The 20,214-nt window shown below is 39.2% G+C and overlaps 2 protein-coding genes and 1 long non-coding RNA gene across 6 annotated transcripts in view; 1 reads left to right on the forward strand and 2 right to left on the reverse strand.

Moving 5' to 3' along the window:
* Positions 1-7,379, reverse strand: part of LOC147138175 (regulator of nonsense transcripts 1) — a 23,327-nt gene extending 15,948 nt beyond the window's left edge. For 2 of the 3 annotated variants that reach the window (XM_086046305.1, XM_086046304.1), the window contains exons 1-3: positions 5,341-5,794; positions 4,819-4,961; positions 3,757-3,846 (exon numbers count right to left, since the gene is read on the reverse strand). In XM_086046305.1, the coding sequence (XP_085902431.1) occupies positions 3,757-3,846; positions 4,819-4,961; positions 5,341-5,511 (404 nt within the window). In that variant the 5' untranslated portion in view covers positions 5,512-5,794. Of the gene's footprint in view, positions 1-3,756; positions 3,847-4,818; positions 4,962-5,340; positions 5,795-7,103 lie in introns of those variants that run through there. The other variant, XM_086046306.1, reaches the window with a different exon arrangement.
* Positions 4,991-18,028, forward strand: LOC147138176 (uncharacterized). Of its 2 annotated transcripts, none has more exons than XR_015088869.1 (3): positions 4,991-5,844; positions 16,273-16,408; positions 17,547-18,028. It is a non-coding gene; the product is annotated as an uncharacterized LOC147138176 (long non-coding RNA). The 2 variants fall into 2 exon arrangements; XR_015088870.1 differs by lacking the exon at positions 4,991-5,844 and adding an exon at positions 9,814-10,313.
* LOC147138177 (pyroglutamyl-peptidase 1-like) overlaps positions 8,293-20,214 on the reverse strand; it is an 18,518-nt gene continuing 6,596 nt past the window's right edge. The window contains exons 3-5 of the mRNA XM_086046308.1: positions 16,211-16,327; positions 14,063-14,295; positions 8,293-12,497 (exon numbers count right to left, since the gene is read on the reverse strand). Coding sequence (XP_085902434.1) covers positions 12,302-12,497; positions 14,063-14,295; positions 16,211-16,327 — 546 coding nt within the window. The 3' untranslated portion in view covers positions 8,293-12,301. The remainder of the gene's footprint in view (positions 12,498-14,062; positions 14,296-16,210; positions 16,328-20,214) is intronic.

Raw genomic sequence — 20,214 nt, forward strand, 5'->3', positions numbered from 1 at the left:
AAACAGTACATTTTTTTGAAAAAACAAATAAATGCAAACCACTTAAGTGATATTCTAAGGAATTACACCAGAATGAAAAATACACTAACAATAAAGATCTCTTAATTTGGTAAACTATTAAGACACTGAAATCTTTGAACACTCAGCAGCAACAGCCTATGACACATCTAAGTATTCAAGTTAAAGACAAGTTGTCATTATGTATACATGTACACACTTTTTGTGATTAGAAAATACATACAATAACAGTTACAATTATTGCTAACTATACTAAAACTTTTTTATAATGAAAAAAATACAGTAGCTTTAAAAAGGCTCTCTGAAATTATATACACTTTTTTTGGCATTGAAATCTTTCAATGTTCAACAGCATAATTATGATAAATCTCACTACTGTATTTAAGTTTGAATTTTTTGGCCAAAAAGACTGCTTCCTTCCTCGTGGAAGAAACATTCACAGTCGGATGATGCCGTTTTAAGTGCGTTATTATGTTAGATGTACTACTTGCAACATATCCGCCGATCTCCATGTAGCAATGTCGGCACACAACTTGGGGACTTATCCACGGACCTTTCCCCATTGGCGAGTTTAACAGGAAAGCCAAAATGTTCCCAAACAGGAGACCGCAGTATACATGGAAACTTTCGAGCTGTGGCTTGTTTGCGTGTAAACATAATAATGCCACTTATCCATGCATTTATGATTTATCACAGCTTCTGGCATACTGGCTCCTCTTCTGTGCCCCCACTCAATATGTCCGTGTGAAAACTTGCCTACTCACGCGTAAGCTAGCACTAATAATAAAAACGGTGCGGAAACGGTACGCAAGTCGACCAAAACGAACATGCCGTACAAAAACGTATTAATACACCCACGTATATCGTTACACCCCTAATCCTTGTCATAAGTGTTTGTGTTACCATAAGTTGAATGTGTGTCATTTTTAACACAATGTTCGATTCATGTTTTTATTTTCTCATTCATTTTTGGAAAAAACTATGACTTTAGGTTGTGTGTAAAACAGTCACATTCAATCAATTGTTTGCGCAACTTGCATTGCTAACCTAAGCATTGCTTGCAAAAAAGTAAGATTTGCTTTTGTTTTGAATGACAGGTCCATAGAATGACCTTGTCAACAAATGTGATATTTAAGGATACAAAGTTATAGTATAGATTTATGTGTAATATATACAATATATTAATATATCAATTTAGCACGTTATTTTCGGCGTTAAACCAACCCCCTTTTGACACCGTCAATTTTTTTGATCGTGTGATTAAGGTTTCCATAGCAACCAGCGGCTGCATTGATAAAGGCTGCTGGTCACCATGATCCATACATGTATATTTTTTAAAAAGCTTTAGAGTAAAGGAGGCGTTACATCTGCTTCAAAATATTGACGCGGAGGATGAATTGCTCGACTGAGTCCGCCTGCCCTACGGTGATAGTGACGTACGCGTTGGTAATGTCACCCTTAAAAGTTGTTCTTCCTTATATTCAGAGAATGTGGTATGGCGGGTTACAATATAGGTTTGAATTTCTGTATTTCTTCTGCCGTCTTTCTTGCTAAAGACAACCGACACGGCAGGACAATGTTTTGTTGCGTCTTCGTATTCAGACGTGAACAGCCCCGCTCTAATTCACCTTTTTTTCTCTCCTTTCTTCTCTGCCCAAATTAAAAAAAGAAATAAATACTGAAGCACAATATGAATAAATAAATATATACTCACAAAACAATTGCAGCATTTTAGAAAACTAACAAATAGGAAATAATATGCCGTTTGCTCCTAAGCAGCTGTATTTTATAACAGCACGACCAACGCAGCGCGATCAAGAGCTGCACGGGACAATCTCAGCGGTCCACCAACTGTTTGTCATTCATTTATCTGACACAATTTACATTAAAATATACCCACAACAGAATTTTAATAAATAAAATACCTTTATTAGACACTCGAGCAGCGAGTAATCTTTTTACTCAAAGTCATAGCCATGAGCGTAATAAAAGTGATGTGCGTAAAAATGACTGCTCTGAAGAAATAAATATATCTGTCAGAACACCAATACCTAAATGATTGTGTGTGTGCGTGCGTGGACACGCGTGTATGCGTGCGTGTGCATGTGTGTTTGAAATTGCTGAGGGGCTGTTTGTATGAGTTGAATTCAAAGCTTGTTTTTTTCAATTGAAGTGGAAGTTAACCCAAACATTTTTTTTTTCATTTTTTTATGTTCTATGCAGGCCCCACTTGAAACAAGGCATTCTGATTAATATTGCATTTGTGGAATATGAGTCAAGCAGCAAAATCTAGCCCTCTCATGGGTTGGCGATTTTATCACTTCTGTCAACTCAAAATGACATCACAGACGCCCTGAGGGCTCAAATAACGACCAATCATGGCTCAGCTTAAGAAAACAGGTGAGCTGTGATTGGTTGTTACCTGAGCCCCGAGCAACTGTGATGTCATTTTTAGTCGACGGATGTGACAAAATGGCCGCCCCCAATGATGGCTTGATTAACTCTTATTCCACAAACGCAATATTTATCAGAATGCCTTGTTTCAGCTAGTGGGCTTGCATAGAGCATCCTATGCAAAAATGCACTTGTTTTTAGCCATCTCTGGGGGCGGCCATTTTGTCTGCTCACAGCGACCAATCACGGCTGACCTGTTTTCTGAATTTGAGCCGACCGATCACAGCTCTCCTGTTTTCTGACGCTGAACTGTGATTGGCCGGTACCTGAGCCCTGGGTAGTTGTCATTTTCAGTCGACAGAAGTGACAAAATGTCCACCTCCAGAGATGGCTAAAAACGAGTGGATTAACTCCATCCATCCATTATCTACACCGTTTGTCCTCACAAGGGTCGCGCGCGTGCTGGAGCCTATCCCAGCTGTCTCCGGGCAGTAGGCGGGGGACACCCTGAATTGCTTGCCAGCCAATCGCAGGGCACACAGAGACAAACAAACATCCACACTCACACTCACACCTAGGGGCAATTTAGACTGTCCAATCAATTTACCATGCATGTTTTTGGAATGTGAGAGGAAACCGGAGTACCCGGAGAAAACCCACGCAGGCACGGGGAGAACATGCAAACTGCACACAGGGAGGCCGGAGCCAGGATCGAACCCACGACCTCTGAACTGTGAGGTGGACGTGCTAACCAGTCGACCACCGGCAGTGCCGCCTGCATAGAGCATAGTCTTGAAAAATATGTTTGGGTTGACTTCCCTTAAATAAAGTATTTGCATTAGAAAATAAATCCTCTTATTTATGTTAAGGGTATTAAAATTCAAGAAAATAATGGCACAGAAAAATCAAGGGATTTTTTTTTTACAATAAATAAAATATGCGATTAACTACGAGTTAACTATGAAAAAATGTGATTACCTATGAGGAAATATTTTAATCGCTTGACAGCACTTGTAATGTATAATGAGCACCAGTGTTACTTGTATGCAACTGCTATAAACTGTTAGAGTACATAGATATAAAAACAATCGGCAAACATAAGACGATAATTTTGGCCCATGTTTGAAGGGCCATAATTCGCAGATTAACCAGCCGGGCCCTAATTACTTGCCTGCCTGTAAGTGTGTTAATAAAGGTTTTATGGCACCGACTGTCTGACACTGAATTATTTTCTATGAGAAGTTTTCTTACATACACACTAAGACTGAGGTTGACCAGCATCCTTGAGCAAATTGTGTTTTATATTTCAGGTCCCACTGAGGTACGGATAGAATGCCTACACACCTGCCAGATGTATTTCCACGTCCATTGCAGAACCACTTCTTGCTAGTGTTGCAGTACACCACACACGCTGGATCATGAATGCCACAATAGCTGAAAAAACAAGTGTTGCAGTCAAACCACAGAAATCATACAGATACACATATGTTTTTAATGTTTTTGCATAGGCTTGATTAACCCGTCGTTTTGCAAGAGAAGTTTGACTGCCTTATACTGGTGTTGGAGCCACAATGCTTTAGTTTAGATTAGGTTCAATTATATATTATATTAAACTTATTTTATATATTTTACATACTTTTGTGATTTGGAATATTTGGAATGATTTCTCACCCTATGTATTGGTGTTGGTATGGCAGACTCATGAATTGTTCACTGATTGACGTGCACATATCAAGTGTGTTTAAATGGACATGCGACAAGGAAGTCAAATGTTTGCTATACACAGACAGGGTGATCATATAGTCTTTCACCCACTTACTTTATACTTACACACCAGAAAGATATTTTTGCAAGCTATTAACCATCTGATGTCATTTGGAATTGTGAATCCTTTTTTTACTTGTTTGGATCACAATCGAATTTGGAATCTTAGTACCAATGACGTTCTCGACTGATTGCTGTAAAGTGCGTCTGAAAGCTTTAACCCCGATTTGGCCAGTTTATGAAAGCAGGAACAAATGGGTGTTGGGTCAAACATATTTAAAGGGGAAAAAAGTCCAGTCATGACAATATTTTGCTATGCATACTGTACTTTCACGCAAGAAGTTAACAACATTAGAGGATCCTTGTCTGATGGCCACAAGTCATCTTAGTGTACCGTAGTTATTTGCAGAAGGCACCCATTGAGCATTTACATGAACAAAAGTAAAGCCTGTTATTACACTTGTAGGAGTTCAATAATTAACTGCCAAAGTGCTACTTCTTTTTTACAAGAAACAGAATCTAAGAACATTTAAGATTTTACTGATGGTGTTTATGCATTTGCTTTAAATCCTGTGTTGTATCCCAGCTAGAACAGTGCGTTTCATGTGTAGGTATTCCTGAATGTGTTGCTGTCAAGTGTACCTGCACGCGTGCACGGGCAGGTCCTTGGTGTAGTAGGCGTCTTCTTCATCCTCCTCAAAATTGAGTTCTGCCAACAGCTGACTGGCTTTGGCCACAGAATCTTCCACTCCGCCGTTGTGGAGACCCTCATCGGGACCGTTAACCTGCGGCACAAGTCAAGCTTTACCTCGAACATAGCTTAGCGATAACGTGTTATGCTAACAACTCGAAGCTAACATTAGCGGCGAGAAAGCACAAGACGAAAAGACGCTCTAACAAAGTTTCGTTAAGGTCGCCATATTGTCAAACCACGTTTTTTCCTATCTAAGTCAGTTAGGTAACAAATATGCGGATTGGGTTCAATCAACATGTTATAGCAAACTAATGCGCACATGAATACTTTGGAGGTTAGTCGGAAGGGTAGCTTAGCAACAAGCTAACAGATGCATACGTCCAATAATAATAGCGGGTTAGCATAGCATGCAACGCTTTAGCAGCTAACTAGCGTCGGCTAACGTCAGTACATCGCGCGATGATGCAAACCTGGCCGTCCAGCTGACTCTGAGTCTGGCCTTGGGTTTGAGTCTGGCTCGGGAGGGTGAAGTCGGTGAAGTCGTATTCGGAGCCCTGGGTGTCCGCTCCGAGCAACTCGGCTTCCTCGGTGTCCAAGAAGGTGAGGGTTTGGGAGCTTGGCCCGTACGCCTCCACACTCATCTTGACTCAACTTTCGGTTCACTCAATTGTTCTGGGGCGTTCGTCCAAATAGTTTTACTGTCCGCGCCGTATGTGCTTGTCCACGCGGAGACGTGAACTCAACACTAAAAGTCTGCCGATAAAGCCGGAGCAGGTAAAATGGTACCGAACAGAACCTCAATGGAGGTCCAGTTGCGACGAATTTCTGTGCGGCGCTCGACTTGTGACGTCCCTTACGTTTACAGTGAGCAGCAGAGAGAGGTGATCACATGAAGAGCTCTCACTCAGGGCTCATTTCCGGGTGTCGAAAGACAAACGCCAAAAAAAGCTTTGCGAGGGAAACATCAAAGACTTGTAAGTGATGCAAGTTTTCTGTGGTCCATTGTTACATCACTACAATTGTGTTTTCTGGGGGGAGAAAGTACAATTCACTTCATCTGGTCAAATTATCTTCGAAATTATTCCTTTACTTTCTGATTTCAATTTTGTATAACGGAGACTTAAATGTAAAACGTTACTGGATAGTCGTTGATTTAACGACATTTGATTCATTGTGTTGTGTGCTTGATGGATCATAGTCATTATGTAACTCGCCAAACATGGCAAGTAGAAAAGGAGAAAAAATACGAACTAGTACAGGGATGTCCGAATTATGGCCCAGGGGCCATATGCGGTCCACTCACATTTTTTAAAATAATAAAAAAAAAATATTTATTTTTGTGGCGACCCACGGCATATACTAAAAGTCATATTTGACATGGTCCGAAATGCTTTTTAAAGAGTGCGGGTAGTGTTAGGAAGTGTGTCTGTCGAAGAAATGGGGAAGGAGGGGTGGGGGGATATGATGGAGAGGGGACTACTACTACTACTATTAATAAAGATTTTGTAGATGTAAAAAGGCACAAATACATTTACAGCTAAAATGCTAATAGAATTTCTGAGGAGGATAGATAACGTTTCAGAAACAAAAATGGTTTCCTCCACTTTCTGCTTAGTGTCAAGGTCCGATGTGAAAATGTCACAAAATGATCCTCAAGTATGGTCAATTTAGTACAGATTGCTCTTAGGTTGGTTTAGTTTCCAAAATAATTGATTGCTTGATTAGGGATTGATTTAGGGATTTCAGTGTTTATTATGTTAAAATAAAATAAAAAAAACATTCAAACTGGCACTTTCTTCTATTTTTCTGTATGCCTTAGGTTGGTTTAGTTTCCAAAATAATTGATTGCTTGATTAGGGATTGATTTAGGGATTTCAGTGTTTATTATGTTAAAATAAAATAAAAAAAACATTCAAACTGGCACTTTCTTCTATTTTTCTGTATGCGGCCCTCAAAGGAAAACGTTTGGACACCCCTGCACTAGGACAGTATCAGATTGATTGTCATTTAATACATATTTTCCAACAAATGCACTATATCTTGCACTTCCACTCTTATGTTGTATTTATATTATTATTAATGCACTAGCCAAGTGTTTCTCAAACGTCTTCCAAGTACCACCTCAAAAAAGAATACTTAGCTCTTACAGTACCACTAAATCAGCCTTTTATCAACTGAAAAATATAGCCAGACTGAAGAGTTGCATGCTGCAAGCAGACCAGGAGAAACTTACCCTTGCTTTCATCTCCAGTAGACTTGATTATTGTAACGGTCTTCTTACTGGTCTCCCACAAAAGAGCATCAAACAGCTGCAGCTAATTCAGAACGCTGCACCTCGGCTTCTTACCAGAACAAAGAGATCCGAACATATTACTTCAGTCTTAAAGGCTTTACACTGGCTTGCAATTAAGTGTAGAATAGATTTTAAAATTTTGCTACTGGTCTATAAATCACTGAATGGTTTGGGTCCTGAATACATGAATGAAATGCTGATTGAATATAAACCCTGTAGGGTTCTGAGATCTGCAGACTTGGGTCAATTAGTGGAACTGAGAGTTCAAGGTAAACATGGTGAAGCTGTATTTAGCTGTTACGCTGCACGCAAATGGAATAAGATGCCAACAGAAGTGAAGTCAGCCCAGAGTGTAAATGCTTTTAAATCCTGGTTTAAAACTTTGCTTTTGTCTCATACCTTTGATTCAGGTCCTCGAGACAATTTTAAATCTTTCTTTTTTTATTTATTTTTTTTTAATTCCTTTATACATTTTAGAAACCCACTTTTATTTCTTTACTTTTAAATGTTTTTAAAGTTTTCTTCTAATGTGCTTAAATGTAGTTTGGTTGGTTGCTTTTGTTTTCTCTACTTTGCTTTTGAAACGTTAACTGTTGTGTTTGTAAATGCTTGTAGGTTTGTCTTTGCTTGTGTGACGCACATTGAGTTGCCTTGTGTATGAAATGTGTTACATAAATAAAACTGCATTGCCTTGCCTACTATAATGACCGACATTAAAATAGTAGGCCTACGTGTTTAGTTTAATAAAGTTGTAACTAAATCAATGTTTAAAAACAGCTCTTAAAAGATTAAATGCAAATGAATTAGGATAAATACAACAGAACTGAAATTGGCCAGTGATTCTTTTGCGTACCACTATTGGTAGCCTGTGTGCCACAATTGGTACTTGGTAACTTGGACAGTTAATGCAATAGTATACCTACCTCTTAACTACCGGTATATTATGACCTTCATGCCATTACTATGTCCGTTTTGTTAGCAATTATAGAATAATTAAAAGGAATATATTAATGATCAATTCCTTATGCTCAATAGGTATGGGATGAAATGAATTATGTCCAATTATAACACCTGTTTTTTAAGATATAACAGTTGCAAAAAAATAACAATAAAATATGACACACATCAATTATTTTTTTAACATCTCAATTATCTTTATTTAAAAGCCTTTCCTCTTATAAAGCCAATCTTACTTATTGTAACAGTGCTTTGATAATGTCAGAAGCAGAGAACAGGCCTTTCATGGGATGTTCCCTTACAGAGGTACAGTACTTACAATAACTCACAGTAATAATGTTGCGCCCACATTGAGATTCAAAAATAGTTTTGAGGTAGCCACACATTTGCCTGGAATATATCCAAATATATCTTTGAACTGACCGGCCACCCAACATTTAAGGCCTTATCCAAAGAAAAATAAATACTGTAACAGCAAGGCACAGGAGTTAAAAAGGCTAGAAGTCACTTGAAACAAACTAGCTATACATTGTGAGCAGCTATTATGTGCAGCACGACCCATTCACATCCTTCCTTGCACTCACAATGCCACACCCCGTTAAACATTAGCAGCACCTACCAACTCTGAAAACTTGCCCAATCAGCAATGAAACATTTGACAGACTAAGGTTGTGTACAGTGCTTAACACATGTATTAGACCCCTTGTCATTAAAAACGAGAACAGAACATCCAGCACCATACGGGTATAGTGCTTTAATGTGAGCTCTTAACATTTGACTACTTTGAAGCAGAATGAGGCATTTTAAATATAATGAAATTGAAAATGAATTGACCTTTTTATGCTTAAATTTGGACTAATTCACTGGACATCTTTGAGAAATTAGAAATTAATCAACTAGAAATTTTTTTGGTTTCTCTTCAGGAATAACTATATTTTCACATCCTAATCAAGAAAGAATTACGCATTATATTTTTGGATCATTAGAATTACATTTTAGCATTAAAAAGATCACTTTGGATTTATGTTATATGCACTGGTCTACAGAAACATAAAACCTGATTTGAGTAATTATGAATACTGTTAATTTAGGGCACCTGTGCCATTAACTAAACCCACACGGGTTGTGGTTTAATAAATGTGTTAAGAAATGTACAAGTTCTGCTTCAGGTTACTGGTTGCTACTTTATGGCAAGAAAAAAAAAACCTGGTCTAACTCGTGTTAAGCAAAATTTGAACTCAAAGGCATGATCCAACTACAACTGTTTTCTAGCCAAAACAATATACTCCACAGTTTCAGCTTTTCCACATACATATCCATTTGGGTCGTTCATGTTGTAGAAACTATACAACTACAACTATGAAAATCATATTTCAATGTCATGCTGATGAACCACTTACTGTCTGGGAAAGGCTGTTGTACATGGTCAAACAGAAGACAACTTAAAAAATAGCCATAGAATTAGAATCACATTTAAGCCTGGAAGTAGCACCAACATAGACTCTGGGGATTTGCTACATTTGTTAATATTATTGAGCAAAATAATTCAAGAATAAAACATTAATGGCAAACACTTTTAACAACGGATGTCTGTAAAGCTACATACAGTACTCAATATAAAGGAGTGCACCCGCTCGCTTGAAAAGTAAGCTTGGCATCAACTTGTCAGTGAACACGAACAATTCTCAGAATTTTGATGATGATTAGACAAATCCTTGGTTAAACTCTTGTTAGATTTTTTTTTGCTATGTTTTTTTTTTTGTTTATCCCCCCTCCCCCAAAAATGTAAAGGGAACCTATGCTGGACTTTTATTGGTGTGTTTATTTGCAACATTGCAACAATAAATGAATCTGTTAGAAAAATTACATTCTTGTGTGTGCACATTGACAAACCTCATCTGCAATCAATGGCTCGCCTTCATGGCAGTATTTTGTAGTATAGGAAATCATAGTAAATACCAGAGCTGGGCATTCCGCCTAGCCGACGTGGGTCCTAATAGCGTGCCGCGTGATGTCAGGGGCACGCCATAGACTGTTGACAATAACAGATGCGCGCTCGCAGACGACCAGACACTACGACCGTCCACATATGAAGGATGAATATTTTATTAGTTTCCAGAAGCCAAAAACTCAGAGGGATAAATGTGAATGATGGGTCAACTTGTGCGAACGTCCAAGTTTCACGCCAGCAAGGTGAAGCCTTTTACCTTCATATGTAGGGAAACATTTTGTTGGGGGCCATATGGTGTTACAGATGACAATCTTTGCTTTTTGTTTTTGTGTTTTTTGGCATGTGCATGTAAGGCTTTGTAAAGCTCTTTGGACAAAATGATGTAGATACACAAAATATGTTTCAATATGATGGGGGTTGTTTTTTTTTGGGGTGGTTAGACGGAAAGGTGGATAGACAAAATTTAGCAGTAGTTGGTCGCAGTTTGTAGTCGGTCGCAGTTTGTAGTCGGAAACACTACAGCCCCGGCTGTAAGCGGAAGGCGCAAATCTTTAGTAAAATGCCCAGCTCTGGTAAATACTGACAAGAACTCAAGTTATATGTTGCGATGTACCTCTTTATGGTCTGCAATGTAACGTAATAGCAATCAACTAAAAGTGGAAAAACGAAAGTGCTACAGAAACCATAATTTCCGGCCCAAATCTGATTTGACGTAATGTCCCGCCGATTGTTATGTAACTTGAGCAGCTATAAATGACCTTTGAAAGCTTTGAACAAAGAAAATGGTTCCAGGCTGCACAATTTGGGGAAGGGAAAGCACTGTTAGAAAAAAAATGTATTGCCAACTGTTTTAGAGTATAGTAGTGTAGTATACTATAGTATATTATATAGTATAGTAGTAGTAGAGTAGGCTGAAAGAAAAAAAAAAAAGGTAATCGATGGAGTTCCTTCGGTCTTGATTCACCTTCCACTCACCGCGGTGTTTCAGTGTTAAACGTTGCATGTCTGAGTAATATAATCCACACATTTTCGACATCCATTAATTTGCTGTACCACTCATCCATGGTCACGGGTGAGCTGGCAACCTATCCCAGTGAAAAATGAAGAGGAAGGCTACACCCCGAACTGGTCGCTAGCCAATCGCAGAGCACATATAGACAAGCAACCATTCACATTCAAACCTATCTGCAATTTAGAATCTTCAATCAACCATGCAAATTCCACACAGGAAGGCCGGAGCTTGGATTCAAATCCCCGACCTCAGAACTATGAAGCAGACGTGCTAACCACGAGCTCACCGTGCCGTCTCTACAATATTATTGGTTATACGTCAAACACAATAATTTTTCAAATAATTGTGCAGCCTAGTAAACCTACAACTGGAGGAGATCTGTTAACATCATATTGCACAACCTTTGATCAGATCTCAGGGGGCTGAATTATTGGCTACTGGTCAGAAATGGGCCACAAACTGAGGGAATGTGAGCTGGAACCAACCCGTTCCCAATTTTAAATCACCTTTGTAAAAGAAGGTAAATTCACAACTTCTTATAAAGAAAAACAGTCCAGAAACAATTCAACATCAAATGTGAAAAAAGACTTAAGAGAAGATGGAGAAAATACATGAAAGGAACAGCGTGTTTTATGCTAAGGGTTTCTACATGAATATACTCATTTAATCACGTATAATCGTTCATACTGATTATATGCTGACTTATGGTGATTTTTATGTATTGAGAATGAAAACAATAATATCAACAGAAGTAACCTGAAATATTTGGTAACATGAATAAGGCAAAAATCCTGAAATGTAAGGATGAAAAATTGCTAATTCAACCCATTTAAGGCTGCCAAATGTGACTTCCGTAACCGTGTCAATAACCCTAACACTATAAGGTGCAATACCAGTAGCCACATTTGGAGTAATGCTGTGTAGAATCTGCTACACTCTGAAGCAAACTACAGTTTTTGTGAACAACAAAACTTCCTGTACTCTGGAGGTACTGTAAATCCAAACATATTCACACTTCTAAATCATTTTAAAGTGGGACAATCTCGTAACATTTCTCTGTTATTGAGGGGCACGATAGGAAATTAAAGCAAGGACAGACAGTGAAAAGATCCTACACACTGAAGCTTAGGATAAGAAAAAAGAAAGAACTTGGCTACTTGTGGTCGAGTGCAATTTGTCTTGCGTGGCTGGAGAGGCTGGCTGGCATCGAGAGGTCACTTAGTGGAAGTGTTGCTGGCAGTGAATCTGCTCCTTGGCGTTACCCAGAAGTTCCAGCATCTCCTGGACAATGGCCTGCAGCGCACGGCCCAGGTCTTCACCGCTGTACGGCTTCCCAAGAGGAGGCACGTGAATGAAGGCCGAGCGACCGTGGCTCATGTACAGGGAGGTGTAATAGGTGAAGTCACACAGGTACCTGGAAGAAAAGGAAAGTGAGCTCTGAGAAACAAGGTCATGGGAAGACGAGAGGTTGCGTTTGAGTCACCATTTGCAAGCATCCATGGCGATTTTTTTTTTTTTTTTAATCAAAAAAGTCAGACTGACATGTTTAGACTTGTTTTATCTTGGCAGAGGTATGTGCTCTATTATTTATTTAAAGTGGAAGTCAACCCAATCATATTTTTTTCATGAATATGTTCTCAGCGGTCCCACTAGTTGAAACACGTCATTCTGATTAATTTTGCGTTAGTGGATTATAAATTAAGCAGCAAAATGCACTCATTTTTAGCCATCTCTGGGGGCGGCCATTTTGTCTTCTGTCGACTGAAAATGACATCACAACTGCTCACAACGACCAATCACGGCTGACCTGTTTTCTGAATCTGAGCCGTGATTGGTCGTAGTGAACAGTTGTGATGTCATTTTCAATCGGCAGAAGACAAAATGGCCACCCCCGGAGATGGCTAAAAACGAGTGGATTAACACTTATTCCACAAATTCAATATTTATAAGAATGCCCTGTTTCAACTAGTGGGCTTGCATAGGAAATATTCTTGAAAAAAAATGTTTGCGTTGACTTCCGCTTTAATTAAATTTATTTACATGTCAAATATTACAGTTGCAGATTTACCACCATCAGGGCAGCCTGAACTTCACTATTCAATCACTTGTGAAAGAGACACCCCATAGAAGCTACTTAAAAGCTGCCAAGTCTTAATTGTATTCCAATAGCCTGCGCTATCAATATAAATCACTAAACCTTACAAAAAAAAAATCTCCAATGCATTTTCAGTTGGTGTCAATTATACATTAATTTTCGCAATTCGCAGGCCCAGTCCCTATCCCCTTCAAATAATAGCGTTCCACTGCATACAATGGGAGTAGGCCTAATCATTTTTTGCGCACTTAGAATGGCATGCAGGACAAACAGAGTATCTGTATAATATTAACATTTTTAGTGAGTTGATATTTGTGAAGAAATGCACCAGATGAGTTCTTGCACTTAATGTTTGTTTGCTGTTGAGCAGTTTTGTGCAGTCCTTGAATGGTATTTTTTGTACATGAGAGCCCTTTGCACTGAAAAAAAAAAATCACAGTATGTGGTTATTTTTTGATTGTTAAAATCTTAATGCTACCTTTCCTCCAAAAAATTAAATATTCGAAAGCAGTTTCTATTTTAACAGTTGAATGTACACATACGTTTAGATATTTGGTCCATGACAGGATTTTTTTTTTTTAATCATTTTGCCTTTATACACCCCCACAATAGATTTCTTACTACCCAAATACTTTGGAACTCCTGTAGATTGGAAAAATGGCTCTAGTCCTTTCAAGGTAAATGCCATGTTTTTGTGGACCCTCCTAAAATTGTCTACATTCAAATCCACCAGTGTGGTGTTTATAGGCAAAATTAGAAGATTGTCCAAACGACTGAGTGTAACCCTGTACAAATTACTTTCCCCCAGAAGTTAAAGCCACCCATTAAAACTTGTACCTATGACCAACTCTTGTTTAACACAAACAAAATAAACTGAAAAATACCTCCCAGCATCTTTCGAGACAGACACAGCAACTCCCAGTCCAGAGGCAGTCACCCTCTTGCAGACGGATTCCATGTCAATAACGGAGTCAATACAGTCTGGGCCTCCCACAATGCAACACTGTGAATCAGGACAGAAGCTGCTGTTGTCCAAGCCCTTGTAGCCATGATTTCTGCCACACTTCTCTAATGTGACAGTGGTGGCCATGCCTGATACTCCAACATGAACAACCAGCTGGAAAATAGAAAAAAGAACAGCATAGTGTGTATTATACTGTACGTTTTAGAGAAAATAATAATGTAAAATCAATAACTAATGCGCCACATCAAATACAAAACCCTTTGTAACGCAAGTATAATCCACAGCAGGTTTGCATCCTAATTGCATAATTTCATGTGATTTTAAGGACCATGCACCTTTGACTAGTTTTATAGTGTACTAGATCAATTTGGATCAAGTTTTACACAAAGTCCAAGTTCAGTAGTATTAAAACAAAGGAATTTCATGAGTACCTGGTACGCTACATAAAATGTGTGTGTGGAATATTGGTCAGTTATATCATCATGTATATTGTATATCCATTTCTTGTCTAAAAACTGATGAACTCTGTTGGTGATTTAATGTATACCTATCCATTTCAAGTTTGTTGATAATAATAAGTTGCATGAATTAACAAGACATTTGTTCACCGTTTCAGATGTAGCCGGAAATGAAATATTGTGGAATGGCCTCAGGAAGCAATTTAAACAAGCATGAACAATGTAATTTGAAGTTATAGGGCATCAAAAAAAGAATTTTGGCTAAACAATGTAGAACACAAATTGAGTACACAATTTTAGGATCTATATGTGATGTCTTGTTTTTTTTTTTTTTTGTTTGACTTAAATGTTCTGTTGACAATGCCTGTTGTCCTTACTTTTTTCAAAACAAGGTGTCACGAGAATTTGTGATTCATTAAAATTCAAGCCTTGCTTAAAAACTGTAGTTAGCTGAAGACGATCTGACTCCATTAAAAGTAGGTCACCCAGCTGGCAGGAAACAAGCCTCACACATCCAGAAGATAAAATCGCAACTGAGGCTACTCAGCAAGCGAAGGCAGGCTGCAGGTGCCAAATGAGTGTCACAAAAGTGGGGTCAGAAATGTGCCATTAAAACAAGCACATTCAGCAAATTGAGAGAGATCATGAAAGAATGAGACAAGGAAGAACAAAATCTATTAACTCAACTTTGTCCGACTCCTCCTTTTTGCATTGAGCGTCAACATCCAATTGAAGAAAGTTTTTCAGTTCTTCCTAGCCTATTTTTAATCAAGCCAAACATTTTTTTTTCAAGAATATATTCTATGCAAGCCCACTAGTTGAAACAAGGCATTCTGATAAATATTACGTTTGTGGAATAAGAGTTAATCCACTAATTTCTAGTCATCTCTGGGGGCGGCCATTTTGTCACTTCTGTCGACTGAAAATGACATCACAACTACTCAGGGCTCAGGTAATGACCAATCACGGCTCAGCTTTAAAAAACAGGCGAGCTGAGATGGCTAAAAACGGATGGATTTTGCTGCTTAACTCATATTGCACAAACGCATTATTAATCAGAATGCTGTGTTTTATTCAACAAAGTGGGCCTGCTGGGTATATATTCTTGAAAAAAATATGTTTGGGCTGATTTCCTCTTTAAGTTCAAAAGTCATAGAGACGGTGTGGGAGTGGGACCAGAAGACGAGACAGGACAAGTCTCCTGACTTCAAATCACCCAAATTGGGCTCCCTCCTTGCCCGCACTCTGCACTCTTATATCACATTACTTTTGCGCACTAAGAATATTTCAGTCCAGCCTCAGTTCGAAGTCAAGTGAGCTGCCACAACGCTTGCTTCCGAGGGCCAACTTCAAAATAAAAGTCACGTAATTTTGTAAAACGTGTAGACGTTTACGTTTACGTAAAGTAAAAGAGGTTTGGGATCACACTTAAAATTTCTTCAAGTAATACAACATACTGCATGTTTTTTCTCTCTATGGGCAAAAGCTGAAGAAGTTGTTTTAATACACATATAAGTGATGACATTTTTTGCTTCTTCTGTGTTGACAAATTCAACTTTGACTTGACAACAACAACCTATTTCAAGGTTCCAAACATTCTACTCACTTACCATAGGATGATACTTCTTCCATAGTGACGGAACTAAACTCTGCACTGTTTGGTACTCCACAGGAACCTCGTAGACCTGCAAGTCCACTTCAGTGCCGAGCCCAAGTTTCTTCAGCTCCTGTCAGGACACAAAGAGACATTCAGGTTCACATGCTTGGCCCCCAGGCAAATTTCTACTCATGAAGACGACTTTTCGGTGGTAATCTCCCGCTACCTCACAATTGCATTACAACTCAGAGGGGTACAATTCGATGCAATTGTCGATTATCAATCTCAAATCGATGCCCGGTGGCTAGACATGACACGCATCTTCAAAACTGCAACGTACCAGCAAAGTGTTGCCGTGTTCTATGTTCATTGCCGCCACAAAAACATCAAAAATCAAGGATGCATGTTCTCTATTGATTGTCCAAATTTGGGTGTTGATAAAAAAAAAAAGGCAGCCTCATTAAATTATTTGCGAAGTGAGCAAGCTATGGCTTAAAGTTCAATTCACATGCATTGCTTATGCCTTCAATGGGAACGTCACCGCCAGCAGCAGCTAGCATTGGCTAGGCTAGAACTGGTATCGAGCTTCATTGCACTCTGCTCAACAGTTGGAAACCTTTGATTGCCTAAAGGAGTTTCACAATAGGCGAGGGTCGCTGTCTTAGGGCTGCTCAATTATGAAAAAAATATTAGTCAGGATTATTTTTATTCAAACGATCATTTATTTTTTGGTACAAAACAAGAATATTTTCAAACGTAAAAAACAAATCAATTTCTTTGAAACACTAATTATGTAAGTTCCTTTTGGACCAAACAAAATTAATAGAATTAGTTATAAAATTAAAAAAAGGTGCAAATGTATACATTCAAGTATGATTTCCTTGTGCAAACAAACAGTGCGCTGGATATAAATGCATATTAATAATTAAGATTATGCCAATTTTGTAATCATGGGAGTACAATTACAAATTGTAATTTGCATTGGCTGCTAGTCCACTTGGGATGCGATTTCAAGGTTTTGCTACTTACCTATAAAATATTGCACGGCTTAGCGCCTTCTTATCTCGTCGACCTAGTGATACCATGTTTTCCGTCCAGAAACCTTTGTTTACAAAATGCCGGCATTTTAGTGATCCCGAGAGCCAAAAAGAAGTCTGCGGGTTCTAGAGCATTTTCTATTCGGGCACCAGTGCTCTGGAATGCCCTACCCACGGATATTAGAGGCGTTACGTCAGTAGAAATATTTAAAACACGACTAAAGACTTATTTGTACACTTTTGCATTTATTTGAACTATTTCTTGGCCTCTTTACTGCCGCTTCTATTGTTTTCTCCGCCCCCTTTTCGCAGGCTTGGGAATTAGGTGATGACGACCGAATTGAAGGTTGGCGTTTTGATCACACAGCAACTGACAGCTATAAGATTGCGGTTGACCACATCCTCGGAGGCGCTGCTGTGGAGATTTCGACATTCACCAACTGGGCATGGACCCATTCACCGAAGTCATCTTCTTGCAGCTCTTCATTTGATTGACTTTCACATTAGTTTAACCAACATTGTACAGTATCATATGTGTTAAATGTTACCCACTCGGCATCCATTGCAGCCTGATCATCCTGGAAGGGGGATTCCCCCATCTGTGGTCCCTTCTCAAGATTTCTCATTTTTCCCCACATGGGAATGTCGTTCATATGTTGTCAGCTACGACGGGCATGTGAAGCCTTTCGAGACTTTCTTGTGATTAAGAGCAATATAAATAAATTTGACTTGACTATTAACAGTAGAGCCACATTTTTTAAAAGTGTTACTGCAAAGAGCCACATTATACATATGGGCGCACATAAATTAAGACTATCGTGAGCTCACAAGATATGCTAGCTTTGCTGTGTATTTGTGTGTTGCTATTTAGTTTTTGTTGGGTTTTTATTGTGGGCTTGCCATTACATTCAACTAAAACTGTTAAAAAGTCCTGTGTTGAATTTCAAATTTTTGTTATATTCCAAATTTTTTCCTCTCCCATTTTGAAAGTGAACTTGGTAGGCAACACTACTTCAACATTTTTTCCCTCCATCTCATTTGCGTCAAAGTCCAGGTGTCCGTTGCACGTAGCTGGTACCTCGATTGCTGAATGTAATCTGTTCAATTGCCGCGTTCGGACAAGCCATTTATCAGACGCGCATCAGCGTGCCCATATTTGGAAATGCTGACGTAGCGGCTGACCAGGAAGTAAAAACTGAGGTTTTTCCTTCGGATTTACAAAATGTATCTTTCATTGTTACAAAAGAAAGCCCAGTCTTTGCTCATTTTAAAAAAGGAAAATCAAAAGGAGACAAGATGCATCTTTCAGTGTTAATACAATAAATGCACTTTATTATCCTCATGCCGTGACTTGTAAATAAGTCCTCCAAAATAGCAGTAAATCGCTTGTCAGCCCCTCTCCTATTGGAAACGCTTTCTGAAGTCACGACGGCGCCGCTGTAAAGTAGAATGTTTCAATCCGAGGGGATTCGCCGGCATCACGACAGACGGCCGAGTACGCACAACGCCTCCCAGCAACACTCCAACAACAGCATGCTGCAAATTTGGAGCAAAAAGAGCTTTAAAGAGCCACATGAAACCGGGCGAAGAGTCGCATGCGGCTTGCGAGACGCAGGTTGGCCAGGCTTTATTAACCGCCTCCATAGTGGCAGAACACTGCAACTGTACTTCAAATACGTAGTTGCCGCTTAGGGACATCAATCGCGCTGCGTGCAATATCAATCATTCTGGCAGGAGGCGGGCACACAATAAGCTGGAGGCGGCCACCTCTCAGTTTTGAATGTAGGAAAAACCCTGCTCATCCATGTGCCATACTCTCCAGGCATGACTAATCGAGTTACGCTCACTCTAACTATTAAACTAGTGTTAAAAAACAGTTGGGTTAAGCATGGGTTCCGATTCCTAGACTCGTCGCCAGTCAATCGCAGCACACATATTTACTACCGTTATCTTTAAAAAAAAAAAAAACATCAAATGTTTCTCATTATTTTGCCGGAGCTGAGGCGACTTGCTTCGTGATGTAACGTCACTGACGTGTGAGGTGGTCGTCTTCCTTAGAGCCGTGGCTGGATTTTTGTATTTGCGCTTGTGTGTGAGAACACATGTACATACGAACTCCGAGTACGGTAATGTAGTAATAATACATTCTTGTATCATGTAAAAAAAATAAATAAATAAAATACTGGCAATGCACAATTAATGGTTGTGCACAATGTAACATGACACAGCTCAGACATGGGCTGCACTGCACTTTTGAATTCAGCTTTTTTTTGTTTCTGCTAGCATAACAATTTTTAAACATCAATTGTACGCATAATCCATTCAGAATTCTTTACATCAATTATTTCTCCCCCTCCTAAAAGCACTCCTTTGTATCAGGAACAGTTTATGCACTTTTCAATCATGACACTTGAATAAATGTCAAATGGCACTTAAGTTAAAACTTTGGAAACATATGCCTCAATTTTTTTTTAAATACATATTTTGTAATATTTAAGTAGCGCAATACGTATCGGATCGCAACCCAAGTATCGGGATCTGTATCGGATTGGGACAAAAGTGTATCGTCCCAGCCCTAATATACTTTCTGTATTCTATAACGCATAAGAGATCTGATCTTGTTTGGTCTTATAAAGATTATCCATCCATCCATTATCGATACCGCTTATCCTCACAAGGTTCGCGGGCGTGCTGGAGCCTATCCCAGCAGTCTTCGGCAGTATGCGGGGGACACCCTGAATTGGTTGCCAGCCAATCGCAGGGCACACAGAGACAAACAAACAACCGCACTCACAATCACACCTACGGGCAATTTAGAGCGTCCAATCAACCTACCATGCATGTTTTTGGAATGTGGGAGGAAACCGGAGTACCCGGAGGAAACCCACGCAGGCGCGGGGAGAACATGCACACTCCATACAGGGAGGCCGGAGCCGGGATTGAACCCACGACCTCTGAACTGTGAGGCGGATGTGCTAAC

The sequence above is a fragment of the Filicampus tigris genome, chromosome 12 (assembly GCF_054856515.1).
Source record: "Filicampus tigris isolate MCC_2025a chromosome 12, RoL_Ftig_1.0, whole genome shotgun sequence".
Lineage (NCBI taxonomy): Eukaryota > Metazoa > Chordata > Actinopteri > Syngnathiformes > Syngnathidae > Filicampus > Filicampus tigris.